General features: G+C 44.8%; 1 protein-coding gene across 4 annotated transcripts; it reads right to left on the bottom strand.

The window, feature by feature from the left end:
* Positions 1-4,768: 4,768 nt before the first annotated feature.
* On the bottom strand, positions 4,769-11,221 carry LOC118224180 (RNA-binding protein 4.1-like). Of its 4 annotated transcripts, XM_035411438.1 has the most exons (4): positions 11,097-11,221; positions 9,475-9,906; positions 6,974-7,863; positions 6,188-6,323 (listed from the first exon to the last, which is right to left on the bottom strand). In XM_035411438.1, exons 2-3 carry the CDS (start codon positions 9,884-9,886, stop codon positions 6,995-6,997), a joined length of 1,281 nt encoding a protein of 426 aa, XP_035267329.1. In that variant the 5' UTR covers positions 9,887-9,906; positions 11,097-11,221; the 3' UTR covers positions 6,188-6,323; positions 6,974-6,994. The 4 variants fall into 4 exon arrangements, with proteins under 4 accessions (XP_035267332.1, XP_035267329.1, XP_035267330.1 ...); XM_035411441.1 differs by lacking the exon at positions 6,974-7,863 and having other exon boundaries at positions 4,769-6,323; XM_035411439.1 differs by having other exon boundaries at positions 6,193-7,863; positions 9,475-9,908; positions 11,100-11,215.
* Between the last annotated feature and the right edge of the window lie 259 nt (positions 11,222-11,480).

Genomic DNA, 11,480 nt, shown 5'->3' with positions numbered 1-11,480 from the left:
TTAAGAGTTGAAATGACACTTACAGGACGGTATATCTCCAGGAACAGGGTTGGGAGTCACTGCTAGTGAATTCCTAAATCACTTCCTGATGTTAATCTCATGGCCCAAACAAGGGCAAAATTCTATCTCTCACAGCAGAGCGGGCTCACCAAACACGAGGGTTTAAAGAAACAGCCCAGAAGTCCTGTGCATTTAGAAGTCTTGTGCATTTAAAGGAACTGGGGAAGAACATAATAGTGGGAGGTCGAGCAACATTAAAATGTGTGCCAGCGCACAGGGAAAACAGAGAGAAGTGAGGGGGGATGGGGGGCGGGGGGGTTTAGAGGCTACAAAGGAAAGGAAAGACATATCTGGCAACCCACAGTTACAAAGACAAACAAGCAACAGAAACAAAAGCTGGACTTATTCGGTTACCATGGCAGCGGTGCACATGTAGCCATGCTGTGAGCAGGAGGGGGAGGGGGATGTGGGGGGGGGGGGTCTGCTGTTCCCATGAAGGCAGGGGTGCAGAGGGGGTGTGGGGGTGGCTGGCTATTGGGGCGCAGTGGGGGCGGAGGCATCATTCCCATTGGGGGAGGCAGCAGACCTATAGGAAGATCAGAGAAAATGTTCGGTCAGTGTGAAAAAAAAAAGAAGTTCAGTCAGAGAATTCAGCCAATTTCAGGTCCTAACTAAATCTCAATAGCAGGAGTTCCCAGTATTCCTCCCAGGTCGCCCAATTTCTGCTGATTTCCATTTATTTTTAATTATTTTGTTGTCTAATGAGGGACGTTGTACCCTCTCTATGCCAAGCTATTTCATAAGGCTGCATATTCCACAATCATTAAAAAATCATTTAATCAGGTCAGTTCTCTGGCAATACTTCAACTCTGTAATGTGCTGTGGTAAATAAATGATTCCTTTGGAGAGACGTCACATCGTTAATTGATGGACCTACAGCTGAAGTCAGCAATGTCCAAAATGTTTAAAGTGAGGCCATCTGGTCAGTGGAACAAAGCAATTTATACAGCACGTTTTTAGAAACGGCTGTCGTAAAATGCTTCACAGTACACCCCACAGGGGGGGGATAAAACTCCATGGTGGAGTCAGAACACGTTCCTTTCTGAGTTAGCAACGAGTACCTGTGTGATACAGCAGAAACTTTATCCGTTACACTCGACCGGCTCCGCCCCCAGCAGGCATCGCAGGTGTTCTGCGGCGGAACCCGGCGTGGTCCCCCCCCCCCCCCCCCCGCCCCAACTTGCCGCACAGGGTGGCTGATGCACAGGGTAGCAGGTTTGTGATGCTACCAGGCTCTGAGTTCTGCCAGGGCTGCAGGATTCTGATGAGCAACAAAAACACCAAAGAGTAAAACCCTCCAGTTGTCCAATACAACACAACAAAAGCACAAGAGTAAAACCCTCCAGTTGTCCAATACAACACAACAAAAGCACAAGAGTAAAACCCTCCAGTCATCCAATACAACACAACAAAATCACACAAGTAAAACCCTCTAGTCATCACACACACACACACACACGTGCACACAGCAACACATACACATACACACACACACACATAGCACACACAAACACACGTGCACACGAACACATATGGACTCACACACAAAAGCACACAAAAAACAGACGCATACAAGCACACGCACAAACACACACACACAAAGCTGTTCAGATCAGAGAATGCACAGATGAGGTTTGTGATTGTGTCTTAGAGCCTGCAGACGACACCCGAGACCCTGGCTGAGTACAAAGATGTCATGGAACAATAGTGTCTCGGTTGGTAACCAATAAAAAAAAGAGTTAATCAGCGTGAATGTACCTTGCAATCAGCATGAGAGAACAAAAGCTATTGTATGTTGTATATGTTTAACATGCTTGTGTTCCTGTGGTCAGCTGTGCTCATTAAGCTTTCCTGTCAGAATTTACAAGAGCAGGGTCGGTCTCTTCTTCAGTAAGGACGTTATTTTACTGTTGGGCGTCTTGGACTGCCCAGTGGCCCTCACCTTCTCCACGGCCTCCTTTACGTTCTCTGTGGTGTTGGCGGTGACCAGCGGGTGTAGTGGTTCGTCCTCGCCCGGCAGCGCCTGTCCATCCTTCCACCCCACCTTCCCCTCCTTCGCCGAGCCCTTCCTGCGGATCATGGTCTCAGCGAAGCCCTCCTTCTCAGTGTTCTTCAGGATGTTACCGCTCGGTGAACACAACTAACCACTGCCGTGTGTGTGTCTGCGTTTGTGTGCGTGAGTGTGTGTAGGTCTGTGCGTGAGTGTGTGTGTGTGTGACTGACAAAAGACATTGGGGCTGTCTGTTCTAAGTTTAATTGTGATCTCAAAGAATGTGTGTGTGGGTGTGTGTGTCTATGACAAATAAATAGTGGTCATTTTGTTCTAAGTTTAACTATGGCATCAAATAATTAAAATGTGTGTGTGTGTGTGTGTGTGTGTGTGTGCATGCACGCGTGTGTGTGTGTGTTCTTCAGGGTGTTACTCCTGCAACATGCAGAACTAGAAACAACTCATAATATGTGCATGTGTGTATACATGCATGAATACATCCACAGTGGGGACCTTCGGTATGGAAAGAGTACATATGCCTCCGACTACGTGCCAATGCAATGACTGGCAGCAGTTCAATGGCCTGTCCCCTGGTTTAAATATAGATTAGCCTCTACAATTTAAAGACTTGAAATCCCATAAATGAACATAAAGGACGTCTAAGCACCAGTAAACATGGTATGTTACACCATTCCCAATGACAGAGTGAACAGACAAAACACATCATAAGTAGACTTAAGCCCCAAAGCAAATTTACATAGTTAGCTTCAGGCAGATGCACTGTATGACAGAGAAGTAATCTACAGTCATACATACTTTCCCTTTGCGGACCTCAAAAGCTAGGGGGTCATGGGAAAAGACCCCATGTGGGAGAAAGCAGGAAATCATGCAAGTGCTGATTAGGAACATGCATAAAAACACATTCAGTCAGCTAGAAGAGTTTCTGCTCTCTCATTCGTTCAGATGCTTCCCTCATATGTTAACATTCTATGACATTATGGAACTTTTATGTTTGTGCTAAAATTGACCATAACAGTTTAAACAGACACATAATTATTTGAATAAATAATGTACACTTTGTGTGACATCTCCTTAACGTCTCCAAAAGTTGGCTAACTATTAAATAAATTAAAATAAATATTAAAAATCTATGAGGAACCTCTCTGTGAAATCTTCTGTTGAAACTGTTCAGATTATTTTGGAGACAGGAAAAACAGGTCAATGCTTTAAATCTAGTGTACTGAGATTACGGTATAAAAGCAGACTGCCCCCCTCCCCCCACCACCCCTGGTAGAATCCCATAATCCCAGCACTGCAACCAGCACAAGCAGGTGCCCAAACTGATGAATGCACTCAATCAAATGGTACGCCCTTTTCCGGTTCAGATTGGGTCAAAAGTTCTCATTCCGTCGCCAAAAGAGCCAAGCATTCTCTCAGGAAAGAAATCTGTGATGATGAGTCCCCTCCATAACTCCATATGAGAACTCCATAACCAGTGATCACAAAGAAACACCCAAGCATCACGGATTATTAAAATCCTCAGTTCCAGAAAATATCAAAGATCTAAAATGTAAATAATGTGAGGACAAAGAGTCTTGCTGGAACAGAAATGTTAAAAAATGTGAATGTATTGCTTTATTTTAACAGCAACACTAAACTAAAATGCACTGGTAGGTGAACAAGTCACGCAGCTCACTGAGAAGGGTCAAGGCGAAAGTTCAGGTGTGCGCATTGGGAAATCTTTCAAGCTAAGATGTGCTTTTAAGTTTGACATCAAAACTTGACATGACATCGAAGTTTGACATGAAACGTGGCTTCCTGACACACATTATGTTAGATATTATAATCTGTGAACAAATACACAGCCTTTCTAGGCCTAACCAGCCTTTAACTTACATGTTGTAATTTAACTGAATTTGCATCAAATGCACAACTCATTCAAGCTTCAATTAGAGGGATGCTATAAAAACTCAACTGGTCACCACCAAGATAGAAGCCCCAATTACACACCAAGTTCAATTGTATTAACTACATTCAAAGCAGTAGATGGACACTGCTGCACTAGAGTAATTCTCCATGATCTCCTACCTACTGTACCACACATTCCTGTTTCTACAACCTCAAATTTAATTGGAGGCCAACGAAAGGAAAATTGAGGATTAACTGGCTGCAGCCCAACATACACCAGACATCGATACCTCAAGGTCAAATTCTTCCTGCGAAACTTTGTACCTGGACTGTGTCCAAAAAATGTCCAAGAGGCCGTTTTCGTTGACAACCCTGACACCTGCTGGCAATACTGTATGCAAGCGCTTCTACTGCATCTGAACAATTTTACATTTTGTACAAACATAGCAATATTAGTAAACATACTGTGGTTGTGAAATTGTGCCTGGTCTCTATGACAACATGAACAAAACATCTAAAAGTGGATCTATTTAGTTATATTATACATGCAAATGCATGTTTACTTTTAACAAGACACAGCCATTTACTTTAGTCATAGTTTTCATGGATAAAAAACTTATTACTTATCACTAGCAGGGTATCAAGGAAGATTGGGATAAACCTTCAGGATGCATTTAAGTGTATGATACAAAATATTCCAGTTCATGAGATGCCTCTAAAGGATATATATATACACTGTATACACACACACACACACACACACACACACACACATATATATAATCATAAAACAGGACAACTGAACCCATCCACTGTAGACAACTGTTTTATTGAAGAGAGAGAGACTCACAGAAATACTACTCATGATATAGGTATGCTATTGTTCTCAACAAATAGGCTGCTTGTTTGCCTGGAAGGAGAACAGTGCACGGGAAATTATTTTCCTAAAAAGCCTTTCACTTTTTCTCCTTGTTATAGGCTGAATTTTCCATGACTATTTACATCATTTGAATAGACCCGGCTTGCATTTCATAAATTGAACAATTCTTTGGGCAAGCTTTTAGGAAAGAACAACAATTGGTCAATCTTTGTTTTGGTGAGCCAGGAAATTAAATTTATAAATCAATGGTTTAGTCAGACAAGATGTCTGCTTGGTGCTTTGCACAATATCATGTTTTCATGTTTTTTTTGATAAAAAGGCATCTCTTTATAAAAGCTGTTCCACGTTAACATAAAATTCAAATTATGTCTGGGAAGAACTACCAAGCAAAAATCTGAGTTCTAAAGGTCAAACGCACAGCTAATGTCCACCATTCACTACACAGTGTTGCCATGATTTTTGCCGTTTTTTCAATATTGAAGCGAACTTATTACAAGTTTTAGCTTGATCGTTTTAGCTTCCAAATCGCCGAAAGTCCAAGCCTCGTTAAACAAGAGACGGTATCCAACTTTATTCGTCTGAAACTTATAGGAAAATGTATGAGAGGCATAACTAAACCTAACTTTCAGTTGAGTTTTGAAACCTTTCCTTTCATAACTTTTCCTAAACTTCAAGTCTGAATTATGCACATTTCAAATGCTGCCTGTAGAGTAAGCAAATTATATTTTTCTAGGAAACATGGTGCAGCGCTTAGCGCCACTTAAGAGGTTATATTTGTCAAAAAATGATCATCGACAGCAGAGCTAGGCACAAAAATGTCATAAAAACGTCTTTGACCTCCAGTGTGTCAGACTGTATGAATATGTTCTAAATTCTCTTGAGAAGATACAGGGTTTATAAACGTATCTATTTACACATGCTTATTAGTAGATGTGTGTGCTTTCGGCTCAGAATGATCAAGTCCTGTAAGGACTTTTAGTTACACAATAAAAAAGGACATTGCACTATATCCAGGAAAGCATTGTTATATCGCCATGAGCAAGGAAACTCCCATTATGAACAAAAAAAGGACAGTACGATGGTGAAAAAGAGGTTAGGAAAATTTAACATAGAACATTAAGCTGTTGCTACCAAAACCCACTTAAAATACTGTAGAGATAATAAAACATCCGCACTCACACTTTGGGTAAAATATCTATAGCAATCGTTAAAAAGTAAAAAAAAATAAAAAATAAAAAAAAACAGCAAAAAACTTTTTTCAAAATGAAAAATAAAATCATGCAACCCTGCCACATTTCGGAGGATCAAGACAAAACTAAAAATAAAAAATGGCGTTCAAGCTGATACACGTCGAGACAAGATGGCGCTCTAACACTGCGTCCGTGAAACAGCCGTCCCCCCGAACCGCGCCAACGGCGAAACGCGGCGAGCCGAAACGAGACCTCGAGTGAGCGCGCGTTTGCGGGAGCGCGGCGCGGAAAGAACCTGAAAAGAGACAACAACATCGTTTTCAGCTTCCAGGACACGCCCCGGCAGAGGTGCCAAAGCATGCGTCCTCTCGTTTAAAGGCTGGGATTACAATACTGCATCTCTTTATCCTTTCTTACTACCTTTTTTCCTGTTTGTTTTCCCAACTTTACGATACTCTCATTTAACTGCTATACCCCGCCCCCCCCCCCCACACACACTTGAACCATAATAGCCGAAGTGACTGTATTCTTGGACTCGATACACTTGCCTCCAAGCCAGCAACTATTTATAGTCTACCGGCCCAGAGCTAGCCCCAATCAGCTGAGAAGCACACCTGTCGTTGACGACAACTGCTATGTGTTTGGTGAGAAGCTACAGGGTGCTTATGTGGCCGTGGCCGTGGCCGAAGGTCATGTTTGACTATTACGTTCCTGAATTTTACGTTTCTGAGATCTAACCAATCTCTGAGCTGTAATTACCAACAGGCTATCTGCGTTACCTCAAGAGTTTTCGAGTAAATTATGTCGAAGACCATGAAGGCCAATTCAGTAATGCGAATCTGACATAAACAGTTTGAAGGTCATCAGTTTACCTAGGAGTGAGGTGCTAACTCCTGGCGAGCTAAATTAGGAGTGTACCCCTCAGAGGTCCTGTAGCAGGCTCACCTGGCAGAGGGGGGGGGGGTGTTAGTAACCGTAGCGCGCCCGGTCAGCGTAGGGGTCCCTGGCCCGCGACATGTCGTACGTGGTGCTCCTCGAAAGAGACGAGACCGGGGACAGACGCGAGCGCTCGTACGAGTAGTTCTCTCCCTCGGGCGGGATTCGCCGGATGGGGCTTCGGTCCCGTGGGTAGTACGCAGTGCCGGGGGCCGGCGGCGGAGGGAGGGGGCGACGCTCGTAGGGGTCGAGGGCGTTCGACGACAGACGCTCCCTCATGATCGCCGAGGTGGCGGGAGGAGGCGGGGGAGGCAGAGGGACGGCGCGCCGATCGTCGAAATAACCGGCGCCGTAGGGGCGCGCCCGGTACTTCTCGTAGAAGTCCACGACGCCGTACGGGTCCCGCTCGTCGTAGGCCGCCCGCCGCACCGGGTAGGCTGGTACCGCGCCGTAGCTCGCGCCGCCGCCGCCGGCGGTCCCGAAAGCGCCATCGGCGCCGTACGCGCGGGCCATGCTATGCTCCGCCCCCATGCCGTAGCCCGGCGGCACCCCGTAACTCACAGCGCCCTCGAATCCCGCGCCCCTGCCGTACCCGGGCGCGCCGTAGCCGGCCCCCCTGCCGAAGGCGTGGACGGGGGCGTAGCCGCTAGCGAAGCTGGGGTCGCCGGAGAAGCCCCGGGGGAAACCGCGGCCGCGACTACCGCCGCCGCCGAACCTGGGGGGACCGAATCCGTTGGCGCCCGGGCCCATGGGACCCTCTCCGTAGGATCCGTTCTGGTCCAGCGGGCACTCTTTGGACCAGTGCCCCTCCTGCCCGCACCGATAACACCCCGTTCTCTCTCCCATCCCCGGAGCGGTACGCAGGCGGCTAGTCGAAAGCTTCACGCTCATCAGCTTGCCTTGGGGAAAGAAAGACGCAAGACAGTTTGCCATTGCCTCCACTCCTGCTACTGTGCCATTTAACGGATGAACCGTTGGCAAAGACCACATGCCTCTGAAGCGCTTTACTGCTCGACATAAATACAAATTTGGGAGAAATCCTGGTAAAAAAAAAAACTGGTAATGAATTACCCCACTTCTAGCACAGTGGCAAAACAAGCAGTTATGTGATAATGTAAAAAAAATACGCAGTGTTTGAAAAAATATTTCTTATTATCAATGCTTCCAATGATTGCTAAAAATTTCACAAACTGACACAAAATGTATTTGAGTAAAAATACACATCTGTGCATCTCCATTTTTGGAATACACTTCAAATAAAATGCCATACGATAATCTTGATAAATAACACGGATGCTTTCTCAGGTTTATAAATTTTGTGCATTACTGTTTTTTTGTGGTGATCACACCGTAATCAAATGAGCTTATTTTTCCTAAAATATAAGCTTCATGTCTAAAGGTGGTGAATTTACATGTTACAATAATTCCACTCAAGAAATGAAAAGTTCAAACAATACATTCAGCCTTATGAATAGTAAACCGATGAGTAAATTATCAGTTTTAAACAAGGAGGATACCAAGTCCACAGCGCCATTTAAACAATAACTAAAGGCCATCTTCAGCATAAACCTTAACCCTCAATCACAGTGAGCGATTCGGTCGACCAGTTGCCGAAAGTCCATTCATAGCTAGCTGGTTAACCGACCAAACCTTTAATCCAACGGTTTAATGCAACAGTTATGGCACAGTGAATGTAAAGAATATTTTGGTTTGAGGGGGAAAAAAAAAAGCAAGGCATGATATTATGAGGCTACTGAGAGCGTCACTGGCAAACATGACCACATTTCTAAGCTAAAACATGAACCTTTTGGAACCCTACACAGGGGTGTTAATCTCCAGTCCTGGAGGGCTGTAGTGTCTGCAGCGACCGTAATCAAATCCAAATGACTTAATTCATGGCAGGTGCTGAAACACACTGAAAACCAGGAGACACTGCAGGTCTCCAGGATGGATTCTGACACCTGTGCCATAATATGAAAAATATAGTAACTGTGTTACCTGCACACTTTGGGTAGAGTTTATATTCATATCTTATACTTCTTGTTTATAAAAAAAATGCTGTGGACAAGCTGTCCTCTAGTTCAGCCCACTGAACATCCTGAAATGATTGTAGTCGGCCTGTTTGAAGCTTTGCCTGGGACTACCTGCAACAGCGACAGCCAACATTAACCTGGTCCTGAACAACACATCTCCCCAGTTACTGAACAAATCTGTCTGGAACCTCTGTAAAACACATATTAGGGATCGCAGTGCCAGATTAGTGTTAGCACCACCCCAGTGGGCACACCTCTACCAAGGTGGGTGACTGGGCCCCTAGCTAGTTTCCCAAACCACAGGAATGTTGATCTCCACACCAGCATCCCTTCGAAATTGCGGGTGAGACATTTCTCCTCGCCTGGGGAGGAGGGGAATGTGGTGGGTCCTTTCTAAGGACACTGCAGAGGACCCTGTGGTTTTTAGGACCTTCTATGCCGGGCCACTGACCCTCCCTGTCCAGTCTGCAGATTCACCTTGGAATGCAGTATTATCCAGCCCACTGATGGCCTCCATTGCATCCTCTACACGCTCCATGTGCACGAAGGCGTAGTCCTTCACGATGTCGCACTCCACCACCGGCCCGTACTCCTCGAACTTAGCGCGCAGCTCCTGGTTGGTGCAGCTGCTGCTGATGTTGCCCACGTGCAGCTTGGTGGAGGCCTTGGACTTGCTGCGGCTCAGCTCCACGTTCATGGCCAGGCCGTTGAGCTCGTAGTGGTGCAGGTTGCGGATGGCCTCCTCCGCCTCTGCCTTGTCGTCCATGTGCACGAAGCCGAAGTTCTTCACGATGTCGCACTCCGAGATTTTTCCATACTGGGAGAAGAGGGAGCGTAGCTCCTCCGCCGTGGTGTCCTGGGACAGGTTGCCGATGAATATCTTCACCATGGTGCCACACGCTTCGTGTTCTGCATTAATGGCAACAGGGAAGAGGGGTGGGCGTTTTAAAAAGACACCAAGACGTCAGAGAAGAAATGTTATTTCAGAAGCTGTGTATGTGTGTGCATTTCATGTCACAGGTAAGGGAGGATTTTTGAGCAACTTGCCCCATTGTGGATCTTTATGAACCTTTAAGGTGTGAGATCAAAATATGCATATAATTAATTAATCTCACGTTAAAGTAAAACAATGATTAGCCTATATGTTGCCTGATTTTATCCATAGGATCTTACACATCACTCCATATCTCACACAACTGCAAGCGAGATGGCAAGCCAGCCACGGTAGCTGGCCGGAAAAATCTATTAAAACTGGTAAGGCTAAAGGCCAACCCACTGTTAATTCAAGGCACTATGTATTTCAAGATACCCGTCCAAATAAATAAATAAATAAACGCTGAATAAACGACCTCCATCCTTAGGAGATGCAGCACTAGTCTGAATCTGAAGAGTAACACGTTTGCTAATGATATTATTAGCATCTTCACGTTAACTTCACAGCTACTTTAAACGTACTTTCGGCAGACCGACAAAGAAATTACCAACGTTAGAAAGATAAACTATTTAATTCCACAATACATATCAAGAAACCGTAAAGATGCGCATTTATGATGTATTGCTACAGGGCTAGCGTATGCTTCAGCGAACTGGGTCGATAAGAAATCGCTGTCCAAGACCAAAGGTAACCCGTCCCATTTAAGCTAGGGGCGATGACATCCTGTTAACGCCACTCGTTATAGCTCAGGATACCGTTACGCCCAAGTACAGACAAAGGAAATAAGGGCCGCTTTTTGCACACACATAGTAGTGCATCCGGATAGAGCTCACAACGAACATGACTTTATAACATTAACGTTCTCGTCCGATAACGATTATGCAATTTCTAACAAGTACCAACAGAAAATGTGCACACGTAAAATTACGGGGACGTTCATTATAAGTCGCAGGACATCTAGGTTACTCACCTGCTTCCTAGCCAGCTAACGCAAGTGCAGATCCGTTTAACAGCTAGCTAGCTAAAACGGCAAGCTAATTTAGTTTTCTTTTTAACGGTGAGCCAGGCGTACTACTCACCCTGAAAAAAATGCTTGTATTGCATGCAACATATATAACCTAGTGTGTCATTAATTTTATTTCATTAAAAGGGGTTCGTTTCATACCTTTTAGTCAGTTGCAACTACATCCACAGGACCAAGTTATGAAATGGCGTCGGCTACATGCTAGCTGAGAAGCCACTGGCTGCCAGTCCCCTTTCATGGAACGAGGAGATTGGAGGAAATCCAACAATGTATGTCCCGCCACTACATACTATATACTGGTTAAATTCTGGGGAACAGTGACAGGGGCTGGTGTTGTATGTGTTTGTACCAAATTACGGATATGAAATATATACCAATACTTTTCCCATAAACGCGGAATTTTCATAAACATTTTTTTACTTCATATTGCCACCTTAAGGTAAAGCATTTACTACTGTTGTTAATATTAATATACACGTATACAGAAACACATACAATGGAACATGAAGTGTGGGGTTATAAATA

Source organism: Anguilla anguilla, chromosome 3, assembly GCF_013347855.1.
Source record: "Anguilla anguilla isolate fAngAng1 chromosome 3, fAngAng1.pri, whole genome shotgun sequence".
Classification (NCBI taxonomy): Eukaryota; Metazoa; Chordata; class Actinopteri; order Anguilliformes; family Anguillidae; genus Anguilla; species Anguilla anguilla.
Note: the sequence above shows the minus strand (reverse complement) of the source record. Positions and strands in the feature narration are given on the sequence as shown.

What these genes read in the sequence shown, in the direction of transcription:
- LOC118224180 (XM_035411438.1), bottom strand. Translation starts at nt 9,886, where the DNA reads ATGGTGAAGATATTCATCGGCAACCTGTCCCAGGACACCACGGCGGAG. An exon ending in GGATAATACTGCATTCCAAG is followed by an intron (nt 7,864 to 9,474) that starts GTGAATCTGCAG and finishes TCTTTCCCCAAG; the next exon opens with GCAAGCTGATGAGCGTGAAG.